Source organism: Oncorhynchus mykiss, chromosome 17 (assembly GCF_013265735.2).
Source record: "Oncorhynchus mykiss isolate Arlee chromosome 17, USDA_OmykA_1.1, whole genome shotgun sequence".
NCBI classification, from domain to species: Eukaryota; Metazoa; Chordata; class Actinopteri; order Salmoniformes; family Salmonidae; genus Oncorhynchus; species Oncorhynchus mykiss.
The window spans coordinates 72,942,944-72,959,058 of NC_048581.1; the positions used below are offsets into that span (position 1 = coordinate 72,942,944).

A 16,115-nucleotide genomic window follows, 5' to 3' on the forward strand; every position below is an offset into this window, starting at 1 on the left:
AAAGTTTTGAAAGTTTTCCAACATTTGTTTACAGACAGATTATTTCACTTATAATTCACTGTACCACAAATCCAGTGGGTCAGAAGTTTACATAAACTAAGTTGACTGTGCCTTTAAATAGCTTGGAAAATTCCAGAAAATGATGTCATGGCTTTACAAGCTTTTGGAATGCTAATTGGCATCATTTGAGTCAATTGGAGGTGTACCTGTGGTTGTATTTCAAGGCCTACCTTCAAATTCAGTGCCTCATGGGAAAATCAAAATAAATCAGCCAAGACCTCAGAAAAAAATTGTACACCTCCACAAGTCTGATTCATCCTTGGGAGCAATTTCCAAAACGCCTGAAGGTACCACGTTCATCTGTACAAACAATAGTACGCAAGTATAAACACCGTGGGACCACGCAGCCGTCATACCGCTCAGGAAGGAGATGCGTTCTGTCTCCTAGAGATGAACGTACTTTGGTGCGAAAAGTGCAAATCAATCCCAAAACAACAGCAACGGACCTTGTGAAGATGCCGGAGGAAACAGTTACAAAAGTATCTATTTCCACAGTAAAACAAGTCCTATATCGACATAACCTGAAAGGCCACTCAGCAAGGTAGAAGCCACTGCTCCAAAACCGCCATAAAAAATCTACGGTTTGCAACTGCACATGTGGACAAAGTTCGTACTTTTTGGAGAAATGTCCTCTGGTCTGATGAAACAAATGTAGAACTGTTTGGCCATAATGACCATCGTTATGTTTGGAGGAAAAAGGGGGAAGCTTGCAAGTTGAAGAACACCCTCCCAACCGTGAAGCACGAGGGTGGCAACATCATGCTGTGGGAGTTCTTTGCTGCAGGAGGGACTGGTGCACTTCACAAAATAGATGGCATCATGAGGAAAGAAAATTATGTGGATATATTGAAGCAACATCTCAAGACATCAGTCAGGAAGTCAAAGCTTGGTCGCAAATGGGTCTTCCAAATGGACAATGACCCCAAGCATACTTCCAAAGTCACAAACCCCTGACCTCGATCCTATAGAACATTTGTGGGCAGAACTGAAAAAGCGTGTGCGAGCAAGGAGATCTACAAACCAGACTCAGTTACACCAGCTCTGTCAGGCGGAATGGGCCAAAATTCACCCAACTTATTGTGGGAAGCTTGTGGAAGGCTACCTGAAACGTTTGACCCAAGTTAAACTATTTAAAGGCAATGCTACCAAATACTAATTGAGTGTATGTAAACTTCTGACCCACTGGGAATGTGATGAAATAAAAGCTGAAATAAATCATTCTCTACTATTATTCTGACATTTCACATCCTTAAAATTGTGAAAAACTGAATTTAAATGTATTTGGCTAAGGTGTATGTAAACTTCCGACTTCAACTGTGTGTGTGTGTGTGTGTGTGTGTGTGTGTGTGTGTGTGTGTGTGTCAGAACAAAGCTGCCTGAAGAAAGAGGGGTCACACATACAGTATATACAGTAGCTTGCAAAAGTATTCATCCAATTGGCATTTTTCCTATTTTGTTGCTTTACAACCTGGAATTAAAATAGATTTTTGGGGGGGTTGTATCATTTGATTTACACAACATTCCTACCACGTTGAAGAAACAAACAAGAAATAAGACAACAAAAAAACTGAAAACTTGAACGTGCATAACTACTCACCCCCCAAAGTCAATACTTTGTAGAGTCACCTTTTGCAGCAATTACAGCTGCAAGTATCTTGGGTTATGTAGGCTTGGCTCATCTAGCCACTGGGATTTTTGCCCATTCTTCAAGGTAAAACTGCCCCTAGCTCCTTCAAGTTGGATGGGTTCCGCTGGTGTACAGCAACCTTTAAGTCATACCACAGATACTCAATTGGTTGAGGTCTGGGCTTTGACTAGGCTATTCCAAGACATTTAAATGTTTCCCCTTAAACCACTCGAGTGTTGCTTTAGCAGTATGCTTAGGGCCATTGTCCTGCTAGAAAGTGAACCTCCATCCCAGTCTCAAATCTCTGGAAGACTGAAACAGGTTTCCCTCAAGAATTTCCCTGTATTTAGCGTCATCCATCATTCCTTCCATTCTGACCAATTTCTAAGTCCCTGCCGATGAATAACATCCCCACAGCATGATGTTACCCCACCATGCTTCACTGTGGGGATGTTGTTCTCGGGGTGATCAGAGGTGATGGGTTTGCGCCATACATAGCATTTCCTTGATGGCCAAAAAGCTCAATTTTAGTCTCATCTGACCAGAGTACTTTCTTCCACATGTTTGGGGAGTCTCCCACAACGTGTTTGCTTATTTTTTCTTTAAGCAATGGCTTTTTCTGACCACTCTTCTCCCAGCTCTGTGGAATATACAGCTTAATGTAGTCCTACGGACAGATACTCCAATCTCCACTGTGGAGCTTTGCAGCTCCTTCAGGTTTATCTTTGGTCTCTTTGTTGCCTCGCTGATTAATGCCCTCCTTGCCTGGTCCGTGAGTTTTGGTGGGCGGCCCTCTCTTGGCAGATTTGTTATGGTGCCATATTCTTTCCATTTTTTAATAATGGATTTAATGGTGCTCCGTGGGATGTTCAAAGTTTCTGATATTTTTTATAACCCAACACTGATCTGTACTTCTCCACAACTTTGTCCCTGAGCTGTTTGGAGAGCTCCTTGGTCTTCATGGTGCTGTTTGCTTAGTGGTGTTACAGACTCTGGGGCCTTTCAGAACAGGTGTATATATCATGAGACAGATCATGTGACACTTAGATTACACACAGGTGGACTTTATTTAACTAATTATGTGACTTCTGAAGGTAATTGGTTGCACCAGATCTTATTTGGGGTCTTCATAGCAAAGGGGGTGAATACATATGTACGCACCACTTTCCTGTTTTTTATGTTTTGAAACAAGTAATTTTTTAAATTTCACTTCACCAATTTGGACTATTTTGTGTATGTCCATTATATGAAATCCAAATAAAAATCTATTTAAATTACAGGTTGTAATGCAACAAAATGGGGAAAAACGCCAAGGGGCATGAATACTTTTGGAAGGCACTGTAGTACATCCATTCCCAGAAACTTGTAGCCCAGTCCTCCTTCCCTGGCTCCCTCCCTTCTGAGCCCCCTCACCTCTCTCCGTGAAAGCCTGGTCCCCTCTGGCCTGGATCCGGCTGAACAGTTCTCCACCTTGCATACTGGAACCAGAGAAACACACACATTGAGATAATATTGAGATGCTGTCATGTAGTTCTAAAAACAACACTGCTTATCACTCTCCCACATTATAAATGTTTCTACAAGATAATCTCTGCTACGTCAATAAAAGGCCCTAAAATATTACATTGAATAGGGGAACCATTTACAGTGCCTTGCGAAAGTATTTGGCCCCCTTGAACTTTGCGACCTTTTGCCACATTTCAGGCTTCAAACATAAAGATATAAAACTGTATTTTTTTGTGAAGAATCAACAACAAGTGGGACACAATCATGAAATGCAACGACATTTATTGGATATTTCAAACTTTTTTTTAAAATCAAAAACTGAAAAATTGGGCGTGCAAAATTATTCAGCCCCTTTACTTTCAGTGCAGCAAACTCTCTCCAGAAGTTCAGTGAGGATCTCTGAATGATCCAATGTTGACCTAAATGACTAATGATGATAAATACAATCCACCTGTGTGTAATCAAGTCTCCGTATAAATGCACCTGCACTGTGATAGTCTCAGAGGTCCGTTAAAAGCGCAGAGAGCATCATGAAGAACAAGGAACACACCAGGCAGGTCCGAGATACTGTTGTGAAGAAGTTTAAAGCCGGATTTGGATACAAAAATATTTCCCAAGCTTTAAACATCCCAAGGAGTACTGTGCAAGCGATAATATTGAAATGGAAGGAGTATCAGACCACTGCAAATCTACCAAGACCTGGTCGTCCCTCTAAACTTTCAGCTCATACAAGGAGAAGACTGATCAGAGATGCAGCCAAGAGGCCCATGATCACTCTGGATGAACTGCAGAGATCTACAGCTGAGGTGGGAGACTCTGTCCATAGGACAACAATCAGTCGTATATTGCACAAATCTGGCCTTTATGGAAGAGTGGCAAGAAGAAAGCCATTTCTTAAAGATATCCATAAAAAGTGTTGTTTAAAGTTTGCCACAAGCCACCTGGGAGACACACCAAACATGTAGAAGAAGGTGCTCTGGTCAGATGAAACCAAAATTGAACTTTTTGGCAACAATGCAAAACGTTATGTTTGGCGTAAAAGCAACACAGCTGAACACACCATCCCCACTGTCAAACATGGTGGTGGCAGCATCATGGTTTGGGCCTGCTTTTCTTCAGCAGGGACAGGGAAGATGGTTAAAATTGATGGGAAGATGGATGGAGCCAAATACAGGACCATTCTGGAAGAAAACCTGATGGAGTCTGCAAAAGACCTGAGACTGGGACGGAGATTTGTCTTCCAACAAGACAATGATCCAAAACATAAAGCAAAATCTACAATGGAATGGTTCAAAAATAAACATATCCAGGTGTTAGAATGGCCAAGTCAAAGTCCAGACCTGAATCCAATCGAGAATCTGTGGAAAGAACTGAAAACTGCTGTTCACAAATGCTCTCCATCCAACCTCACTGAGCTCGAGCTGTTTTGCAAGGAGGAATGGGAAAAAATGTCAGTCTCTCGATGTGCAAAACTGATAGAGACATACCCCAAGCGACTTACAGCTGTAATCGCAGCAAAAGGTGGCGCTACAAAGTATTAACTTAAGGGGGCTGAATAATTTTGCACGCCCAATTTTTCAGTTTTTGATTTGTTAAAAAAGTTTGAAATATCCAATAAATGTTGTTCCACTTCATGATTGTGTCTCACTTGTTGTTGATTCTTCACAAAAAAATACAGTTTTATATCTTTATGTTTGAAGCCTGAAATGTGGCAAAAGGTCGCAAAGTTCAAGGGGGCCGAATACTTCCGCAAGGCACTGTAGAAGCAGTCTTGATGAGCACGATGTTAGTGGGACAACGTTTGACTGGGAACAGAACAATATGCAATGCACTTCATCTCCCCCTCTGTCTTCCCATTTTGTCATTATACACAAACACACACTGACATTCAAAATTCCATATACAGTGTAACTCCTCTACTGTCCTCTGACCCTCTCTGAGACAGGAAAGAGCTGACCACAAAGAGAAATGACTTTACAGAGAACACACCCGTAACTCAGCACTGAACCGTCAGGCTCCCTGTCTACGACTGGTCAGTGCACTATACTCCCATGTCTCTGAAAATGCACCTCAAGGGAAATAATTGTCAGCATCTAAACATGAGGTTTATGTTGCTTATGTCATGTTTAAACTTCCACATACCATATGTACTTTATTTCCTTGGCACTTGACTGGTTTATTGACCAGAGGATGAGAGAATACTACAGTATATCAAGAGAGTCGGGTGTAATTTTTTTGTGAGGCACAGGTGGAGCCCCAGCCATGGCCCAGGCCTGCCACATACTTGGCCTGCATAGGCACACCAAGGCCAAGTGAGTGAGCTTTCAATCAAGCCTAATGGTGTCAAAGAGAAGCTATGAGGGATTGGCACTATGTCAATAGTTTATGGCTAGTGGCTGAGAACAGAGCAATACAACTTGTATTCCCACAGAGAACAGAGGATTCTGGGTAAAAGAGCTGACAGTGCAGGATCCTACCATTCCATGATGATGAGCAGGCACTTCTTCCCATGATGCATGTTCTCGTACAGACTGAGAATGCGAACGATGTATGGCCCCCCCGACACCCGCCAGTGTAGCTCAACCTCCCGCCTCGCCTTGGGACTGTCATAGAGGATCTGAGAGAGAGAAACAGGAAGAGGTGGGGTAGGAATTGTATTTTTCCCTCTTTCAGTTCCCTACCATACATGTTAGGGGGCCTGTGTGTGCAATGACTTAAACACAAACCTTGACTTGAAATAGACATAACACATGCACAGACACACACATACGCACAAATACGCATGCACACACACACAGCAGGCCTTGACATAGCACCTGTCTTCCATCAGAGGATATTTTTGGGTGCTGACAGTGACAGAGTGGGCTCCAGCTGGATACAAGACTAGCCAGCTGAGAACAGAACACAACACAGCCAGTCTGGCTACCACTCATCCTATACCACAACCTTACACAATCTCTAACACACTTTTTACAGATTCAATGATATGATAACGTGGATGGTGAGAAATGTGGAAGCTACTGTACGGATGCGGATGGAGACGGAGTTTCATCTAAGCTGTGGTTTTAGAATGACTGGCTATAAACGGACTTAAAGGAGTCATTCGATAACAGAAGTCATAATCGGCAACCTGTCTCCCTCAATGAACAACTAATGCATTTTTTTTAACACAGGTAAAGTGGACAAAAGTTAGGATTTGGTCCTAAGAGACAAGGTCAGATCAGATAATAAAATAGACTGTTAAAACTTCAACCAAAACAGTCATCAACCCTTTTTGAAGATGTACAATGTTACTAGAGGAAGCAGGAACTAGGTTTTTATATACATTTCACACAAAATAATAAAAATGATCCTTCGTTTTAGGGTAGATGCATATTTATATTGTGAATTAGTGTGTTTTTATGTGTGTGTTTAGAGCAGAAGTACTCAACTACTATTTGAAAAGGTCCAGTGACACAAAAGTGGTTGCATAATTGTCTATGCAAAAAGTGCACTGTGAACCATTGGGCCTTGAATAAAAACGAATGTATTTATTTAAAATAAAGTGCACGTTTTCTGGAGAACAAAGGATAATTCAACAAAAAGAATCATCTGAATGCACAGAAGGTCACTGTGGACCATGCAATGTTCATGTATAAGTCACTCTGGGCCTTGCCCTGCATTAATGAGAGAAATTACACTTTCTGTCTCCTGCCAATGCTTTGAACTTTGGCACAAAAGTGTGAGAGCAACTCTGAGACACTGGAGCAGGTGTTCATTGGTGAGCCTGGTGCGGTATTTGTTTGTAATCAAGTTAATTGTGGAGAAGGCTGATTCCCAGCTGTATGTGGAGCCAAACATGGTCAGGATGTATAGTGCCAGTTTCTTGAGAACAGGGACATCACCTGCAGGCACCATCTTTCCCCAGAAAGTTACAGGGTCACAATCACCAGCCTGCTCTTTCAAAGACACATTTTCTTGCAGCTCAATCAACTCCATCTGCAGTGATGCAACATCTACCCATCTGAAGATCTGTTTTGCTTCTTCTGACAACTTTGCCACAAATGTGACCATGAAGGGGTTCTGGATGAGCACCAGCAGTTCTCTTCCAACAGTGAAGTCATCAAAGTGAGCCTTGAAGTTATCCATCAGCTTCTGGATGGAAACAAAATGGCTGGGAACACCTTTGTCTCCCTGCATTTGCACCAGAAGATTGGGGAAGTGGACAAGTTCTCCCTGGGGATCATTCTTGAAAAGCTCCAAATTCTTCTGGAAAGCCCGGACTGCTGTTATCATATCACACACTGTGTTGAACCGTCCCTGCAGATTAACATTCAGTTGATTAAGGTGTGATGTAATGTCTGTCAAAAATGCTACTGTTTCCATCTTCTCCTCATCTTCCAAAAACAGAGAAAACTGAGTTGTCTTGTCACTCTTTTGCTGTGATAAGAAGGCTTTGATTTCCTCCTGAATGGCCCAAAAGCATTCCCAAACCCTGCCTTTGCTGAGCCATCTGACATTGTCGTGCAGTAGGGGAGAGAGCTGGCATTGGCCTCTGTCAGGATGCCCCGTAGCAGGCGGTGTTGTAGGGATGATGTGGCACTCAAAACGTTCATCAGTTTCATCAATGTTGTCATGACCTCAGAGTACTATTTTCACAGACTAGCACACAGGACAGATTGATGGATGATGCCGTGATATGATGTCACGTTCACTGTCTTCAAACTCCCTGTCATGGATGAGTCAAGGCGCAGCGTGCATGTAATTCCACATTTCTTTTAATCGTAGTGAAACTTTCACAAAAATAACAGGTAAACAGAAACAAACGTGATGCAACCGTGGCGCACACAAACACACACAGAAAATACATAATTACCCACAACATTAGGTGGGAAAAAGGCTGCCTAAGTATGATTCCCAATCAGAGACAACGATAGACAGCTGCCTCTGATTGGGAACCACACGCGGCCAAAAACAAAGAAATAGAAAACATAGAATGCCCACCCAAATCACACCCTGACCTAACCAAATAGAGAAATAAAACGGCTCTCTAAGTTCAGAGCTTGACAGTGGTCCTCTTTCAAATGTGCAACCAGTCCCCTCCCTCTTCCTATCATGGCAGGAGCTCCATCTGTGCTGATGGAGACCTCTGACTTCAGATCTATCCCCCTTTTTGTCAGCATCCCTTTGATGGCCTCATGGATATCCTCTCCCCGTGTGTGTGCTTCTGTATTGTAATATTTTTTTCCCACCTTTGTTTAACCAGGTATGCCAGTTGAGAACAAGTTCTCATTTACAACTGCGACCTGGCCAAGATAAAGCAAAGCAGTGCGACACAAACAACAACACAGAGTTACACATGGAATAAACAAAAAAATAACACAATAGGAAAGAAAATCTATATACAGTGTGTGCAAATGAGGTAAGATTAGAGAGGTAAGGCAATAAATAGGCCGTAGTGGCAAAGTAATTACAATTTAGCAATTAAACACTGGAGAAGATGTGCAGAATATGAATGTGCAAGTAGAGATACTGGGGTGCAAAGGAGCAAAAAAATTAAATAATAACAATATGGGGATGAGGTAGTTGGATGGATTATGACAGATGGGCTATGTACAGGTGCAGTGATCTGTGAGCTGCTCTGACAGCTGGTGCTTAAAGTTAGTGAGGGAGATATGAGTCTCCAGCTTCAGTGATTTTTGGAATTCGTTCCAGTCATTGGCAGCAGCCCAACAGCTTCTTTGTTTCGTTATAAAATCTGCCGAACGCCAGAAGCTAGGCATTATCAGTGTTATCTGTTGATTCATCCACAGATAATGAAATGCATGCTGCATTCTGAATGGCCTCATCAAGTAGTGGAGTTAAATCTTCACCTAATATTTCAGTTCTCCTCATTGCTGTGGAATCTGACCGTGGGATCTGTTTGAGATTTTCCCTGAGCTCATCTTTTTGTTTACCTTCAAGCAAGGTGTCAGCAACTTCAAACATGCATCCTTTCATCATCTCAGCGTCTGAAAAAGTATTTTTGTGTTTTCACAAAACCTAAGCTATCCAACATTGCATGTTGTTGGGCTGTAAGGAAATAGACAAGGACTTTGGTGGACCTTTCATATTGGGATTTGAGTTGGGCTAGAATTTCTAAGCAAACAGCTGGAGGCAGGGCTTTCTCCTATAGAGCTCAATTTTTATGGAATGGTCTGCCTACCCATGTAAGAGACGCAAACTCGGTCTCAACCTTTAAGTCTTTACTGAAGACTCATCTCTTCAGTGGGTCATATGATTGAGTGTAGTCTGGCCCAGGAGTGGGAAGGTGAACGGAAAGGCTCTGGAGCAACAAACCGCCCTTGCTGTCTCTGCCTGGCCGGTTCCCCTCTTTCCATTGGGATTCTCTGCCTCTAACCCTACTACAGGGGCTGAGTCACTGGCTTACTGGTGCTCTTTCATGCCGTCCCTAGTAGGGGTGCGTCACTTGAGTGGGTTGAGTCACTGATGTGATCTTCCTGTCTGGGTTGGCGCCCCCCCTTGGGTTGTGCCGTGGCGGAGATCTTTGTGGGCTATACTCGGCCTTGTCTCAGGATGGTAAGTTGGTGGTTGAAGATATCCCTCTAGTGGTGTGGGGGCTGTGCTTTGGCAAAGTGGGTGGGGTTATTTCCTTCCTATTTGGCCCTGTCCGGGGGTGTCCTCGGATGGGGCCACAGTGTCCGCTGACCCCTCCTGTCTCAGCATCCAGTATTTATGCTGCAGTAGTTTGTGTGTCGTGGGGCTAGGGTAAGTTTGTTATATCTGGAGTACTTCTCCTGTCCTATTCGGTGTCCTGTGTGAATTTAAGTGTGCTCTCTCTAATTCTCTCTTTCTTTCTCTCTCTCGGAGGACCTGAGCCCTAGGACCATGCCTCAGGACTACCTGACATGATGACTCCTTGCTGTCCCCAGTCCACCTGGCCGTGCTGCTGCTCCAGTTTCAACTGTTCTGCCTTATTATTATTGGACCATGCTGGTCATTTATGAACATTTGAACATCTTGGCCATGTTCTGTTATAATCTCCACCCGGCACAGCCAGAAGAGGACTGGCCACCCCTCATAGACTGGTTCCTCTCTAGGTTTCTTCCTAGGTTTTGGCCTTTCTAGGTAGTTTTTCCTAGCCACCGTGCTTCTACACCTGCATTGCTTGCTGTTTGGGGTTTTAGGCTGGGTTTCTGTACAGCACTTTGAGATATCAGCTGATGTACGAAGGGCTATATAAATACATTTGATTTGAAACTTGTTTGTTCTCATCTCTGTGTTTAGGGGATACGTCTGATCGAATTTACTATGCCTGGTGTCATAATAGTGCTTAACATTGGCACACTTCACGAGAGCCACGGACTCACTGCATATCAGGCACATTGGTTTTGTGCAAAAAACATTTTTACAAGCCATATTAGCAAAGATACTCGTGACTAAGCTCCTTCTAGCTGTGATATTTACAGTTGAACCGCTGTCTTAATCTTTCTGTTTCATTCTGCCTGCTTGTCCCAAGGTTCCGCAGAGGATATTTGGATGAATGTGATTGGGTAAGACGTGGCCCTTTTGTATTTGCATATAACCATGGGATTGGATTAGACGGGGCACTAGTATAGGCGGGTGTTGCTTTGAGAGAGACAGTGATAAAGAGGTCGCTGCGCCCGGTTGATTTTAAAGCTTTCTAAAAATAATGTATTGACTTTTATATAACATAATGAAATGATGTCCGGTCTGGATTGATCCTTCTCTGGGTCCAGACCCGGACCACAATCCGGCAGTTGAGTTTGGCTAGTTTAGAGTATACATGTGCTTAGGCGTGTCTTCTTTATCATTAATGAGTGTGTAAGTGTATTTTTATACCCATGCCTATAGTGATAGTCTCCATAAAGAGGAAGTCCTTCCCTTTTTGTTGCAGGGTATGTTGAAAGTGGAAGCGAAGGACTTCCGTTGGCCTCTTTAACTGATGTCTGTTATTCTTCACAACCCACAGTATCTCTAAAAGAGTGGTCCGTACTCCTGTTCAGTATCTGGAGAGCATGTGAGAGTGAATCTTGAATACCTTATTGCTAGGTCAAAAATACACAGGTTAGGACAAGAGGATTCTGATATCCCATAAGTCTTTGCATAAATGCGGAAGAATTCTAAACAATGGGACTAGCAATATGAGGAAAAATGACAAGAAGTGAATGTTAGCAGTACACAAAGTTTGCCATAAAAACTTGGAAAATAAACACAAACGTAGTGAAATTCAGCTAACTACTCAGCAAACACATAGCATAACTATTTTACTGTTATTGTTTTAATTTAAATGTTTTTCATTATCTATATCTACAGGCACTCTACTACCTGATCTCTGGTCACGTTTTCAATGCTATCCTGTAGAATAAAATCAGCAATGGCGCTGGTGTTACACCCTGACCTTAGAGATCCCTGTTTATTCTCTATATTTTGGTTAGGTCAGGGTGTGACTAGGGTGGGTACTCTAGTTTTTGTATATCTATGTTTTCTTTTGCTTTGTTGGCCTAGTATGGTTCCCAATCAGAGGCAGCTGTCTATCGTTGTCTCTGATTGGGGATCATATTTAGGCAGCCTGTCTTTGTTTGGTTGCATGTATTTTGGCACAATGAAGCTTTTCGTTCGTTGTATTGTTTATTTTGCTGGTTCACATTTTAATAAAATATGATGAACTCAAATCACGCTGCGCCTTGGTCTACCCTTAACGACAACCGTTGTTTATTTTCGAACGCTGCCACATGAAATTATTACATTACCCTAACCTGTACATTTTCGACCTCGCCTTATTGTGTTCTATGGGTCCTCATGCCCTTAACTTCCTGTATAGTGAAGAAATTCCCTGTGACTAATTCCTAATTTGAGTAAATGTAAGTCGCTCTGGATAAGTGTCTGCTAAATGACTAAAATATAAATGTAATGTAGGCAAGACTGGCAAAGTTGGAAAACTTTAGTACATTTTCAACCTCTCCTTGACCCAGTCTGTAATACATAATCCCTGTGGGCACAGTCCCTGTGCCCAAGAATGCCAAGGTAACCTGTCTAAATTACTATCGCCCTGTAGCACTCACATCTGTAGTCATGAAACGCTTTGAAAGGCTGGTCATGGCTCACATCAACACCATCATCCCACACCCGGGACCCACTCCAATTTGCAAACCGTCACAACAGATCCACAGATGACACAATCTTTATTGCACTCCAGACGTATCAGTGACATCATCAAACAGGTGTGTTGCCTGGTAAAATATGCCAGTAGGCCTAAAACTAGTGTTATTAAGCTAACTGGTAAGTGTATTTTGTTTGGGAGCAAACGTGGAGCTAGTGTTAAACTCTATAGGTGATTTGTTTGCATCTTTTTTATTTTTATTTTTTAGGTGTGCTGTTTGGTCCTTAGTTTTGGTTGCTGTTTGTTTGGTAAACTTGCCACTGCGGTGGATAGTTGGTTGTGTGCTGCGTTGGAGAGAGTAACATGAGTTATTTTCCAGGCCCTTTCCCAGGCTGGAAACTCTTGCTCTACTTGCTGTTGGGACATCGGTCCGAGGAGGTGAGTACAATCTGCTGTTTACCTCAGTGGGAGATTTGGGTAGGTTAGTAGGTTAGTGCTATTTGCTACCCGGCGCTATAGCCTTTATTTTCCCCTGTTAGGCGTAGCGACATGTTCTACTTTGGAATACGTTGGGCATGGTTATTTTGTTTTGTTATTTTTGTGTGGTGTCATTGGATTGAGCAGTTGTCTCGGGGGCACATCCGTGGCTTGGGGGAATCTGCCAGCGTGCTGGGGGGGTTTTCCATGGCAGCGGGATACAATGCGTAATTACCGAGGGTAGTGGTGGTTTCCTCACTCACTGACAAATTCTCGCAAGGCACCCAGACCTCTACCCCCTGTATTTCTGTCTTTTCTTCATGCGAATGACGGGATGAGGGCCTGGTCTCCGGGAAGCAGTATATCCTTCATGTCAGACTCATTAAAGATAATCTTCGTCCAGTTCGAGGTGATTAATCGCTGTTCTGATGTCCAGAAGCTCTTTTCGGTCATAAGAGATGGTAGCAACGACATTAGATACAAAATGAGTTAAAAAAATATAAAAAAAATAGCAAAGTTGGTTAGGGGCCATTGAAACGGCAGCCATCCTCTCCGGAGCCATTATGTCATATTGTACCAGTCAAGTTTTGTGAGTTGATGTTGACAACTTCCCACAATGATGTTGCTGGACATCTGATCCTCCAGGAAAACCTACAATTGCATACTGAAACATTTATTTTGGCCTAGTTTAAAGAGGGATGTTTCTGTGTTCCTCAAAACCTGTAATTTAAAATCAAATAAAATGTTATTTGTCACATGTCAATGCGAGTGTAGCAAAATGCTTGTGCTTCTAGTTCCGACAGTGCAGTAATATCTAACATGTAATCTAAAAATTCCCCAACAACTACCTAATACACACAAATCTGAAGGGGTGAATGAGAATATGTACATATAAATATATGGATGAGCGATGGCCGAGCGGCATAGGCAAGGTGCAATAGTCGGTATAAAATACAGTATATACATGTGATATGAGTAATGTAAGATATGTAAACATTATTAAAGTGGCATTATTTAGAGTGATCCATTTATTAAAGTGGCCATTGATTGGGTCTCAATGTAGGCAACAGCCTCTCTGAGTTAGTGATTGCTATTTAGCAGCCTGATGGCCTTGAGATAGAAGCTGTTTTTCAGTCTCTCAGTCCCAGCTTTGATGCACCTGTACTGACCTCGCCTTCTGGATGGTAGCGGTCTGAACAGGCAGTGGCTCGGGTGGTTGTTGTCCTTGATGATCTTTTTGGCCTTGGTGTCATGGAGGGCAGGTAGTTTGCCCCCAGTGTTGCGTTGTGCAGACCGGTTGTTGCAGTAATACAGCCTGACAGGATGCTTTCGATTGTGCATCTGTAAAAGTTTGTCAGGGTTTTGGGTGACAAGCCAAACTTCTTCAGCCTCCTGAGGTTGAAGAGGCACTGTTGAGTGGATCATTTCAGCTTGTCTGTGATGTGTACACCGAGGAACTTAAAACTTTACACCTCCTCCACTGCTGTCCCTTTGATGTGGATAGAGGGGGTGCTTCATCTGCTGTTTCCTGAAGTCCACAATCATCTACTTTGTTTTGTTGGCGTTGAGTGAGAGGTTGTTTTCCTGACAACACACACCCTCACCTTCTCCCTGTAGGCCGTCTCGTCATTGTTGGTAATCGAGCCCACTACTGTTGTCGTCTGCAAACTTGATAATTGAGTTGGAGGCGTGCATGGCCACGCATTCGTGGGTGAACAGGGAGTACAGGAGAGGCTGAGCACGCACCCTTGTGGGGCCCCAGTGTTGAGGGTCAGCGAAATGGAGATGTTGTTTCCTACCTTCACCACCTGGGGGCGGCCTGTCAGAAAGTCCAGGACCCAGTTGCACAGGGAGGGGTTAAGACCCAGGGCCTCCAGCTTGATGATGAGCTTGGAGGGTACTATGGTGTTGAATACTGAGCTGTAGTCAATGAACAGCATTCTTACATAGGTATTCCTTTTGTCCAGATGGGATAGGGCAGTGTGGAGTATGATGGCGATTGCGTCATCTGTGGACCTGCTGGGGCGGTATGCAAATTTAAGTGGGTCTAGGTTGGCCGGTAAGGTGGAGGTGATATGATCCTTGACTAGTCTCTCAAAGCACTCCATGATGACAGAAGTGGGTGCTACGAGGTGGTAGTCATTTAGTTCATCTTTGCCTTCTTGGGTACAGGAACAATGGTAGCTATCTTAAAGCATGTGGGAATAACAGACTGGGATAGGGAGAGATTGAATATGTCCGTAAACACACTAGCCAGCTGGTCTGCACATGCTTTGAGGATCCCAGCTAGGGATGCTGTCTGGGCCAATAGCCTTGCGAGGGTTAACACGTTTACGTCAGCCACGGAGAAGGAGAGAGAGGGCGGCGCAGTCCTTGTTAGCGGGCCAAGACGGTGGCACTGTATTATCCTCGAAGCGGGCAAAGAAGGTGTTTAGTTTGTCTGGAAGCGTGATGTCGGTGTCCGTGACGTGGCTGGATTTCTTTTTGTAGTCCGTGATTTTCTGTAGACCCTGCCACATACGTCTCGTGTCTGAGCCGTTGAATTGCGACTCAACCTTGTCCATGTACTGGCATTTCGCTTGTTTGATTGCCTTGCGGAGGGAATAGCTACACTGTTTATATGGTTTCCATGGTTAAATGCGGTGGATCGCGCTTTCAGTTTTGCGCGAATTCTGCCACACATCCACAGTTTCTGGATAGGGTAGGTTTTAATAGTCACAGTGGGTACAACATCTCCAATGCACTTCTTTATAAACGCACTCACCAAATCAAGCTATTAAGCCGGTACCACTATTTCCTATTCCCGTACTCAGCCAGCCTTTTGACTGTCTGACTATTGACTGTTGGCCCTCTGTCTTGATCTAAGAATGGTAGTAGTTACCTGTTCACTGTGATGTGTCAGACCACTAAGTTTCCTGCTGCCTATCCTCTCTGGTCTATCACAACTAAGTCTGTGCTAAAAGCTTTGACTCAGTTTCTCGCTGTTTGAAATCGCTAAGGTTATTCAGTGACCAAGGTTCTAATTTCACCTCTCATCTGTTTGGTCAGGTTCTCCAACAGTTCCATATTAAATACAATTTGGCGAGCAACTATCACTTGCCGAGTCAAGGAGCGCTGGAACGTTTCCATCAAACACTTAAGTCTTTGCTGAGAGCTTATTGTACGGAGATGGAGGTGTTGCCATGGTTACTGGTAGACGTCAGGGAGGTTTCACAGGAGAGCACAGGTTTCAGTCCAAATTACTTAGTGTTCGGACATAATGTGCGCGGGATTCTAGCGGTGCTCTTGTGATTACCGGTGACGCCTGTATGCCGCTGGTGAGATGGCTAAAGAGAAGCTATC

The 16,115-nt window shown here is 43.4% G+C and overlaps 1 protein-coding gene across 1 annotated transcript in view; it reads right to left on the reverse strand.

The window, feature by feature from the left end:
* The window catches only part of LOC110494522 (MAP kinase-activated protein kinase 3), a 37,989-nt gene that overhangs the window by 13,444 nt on the left and 8,430 nt on the right, over positions 1-16,115 (reverse strand). Inside the window, exons 2-3 of the mRNA XM_021569658.2 lie at positions 5,671-5,810; positions 3,101-3,165 (exon numbers count right to left, since the gene is read on the reverse strand). Of these exons, the coding sequence (XP_021425333.1) occupies positions 3,101-3,165; positions 5,671-5,810 (205 nt within the window). The remainder of the gene's footprint in view (positions 1-3,100; positions 3,166-5,670; positions 5,811-16,115) is intronic.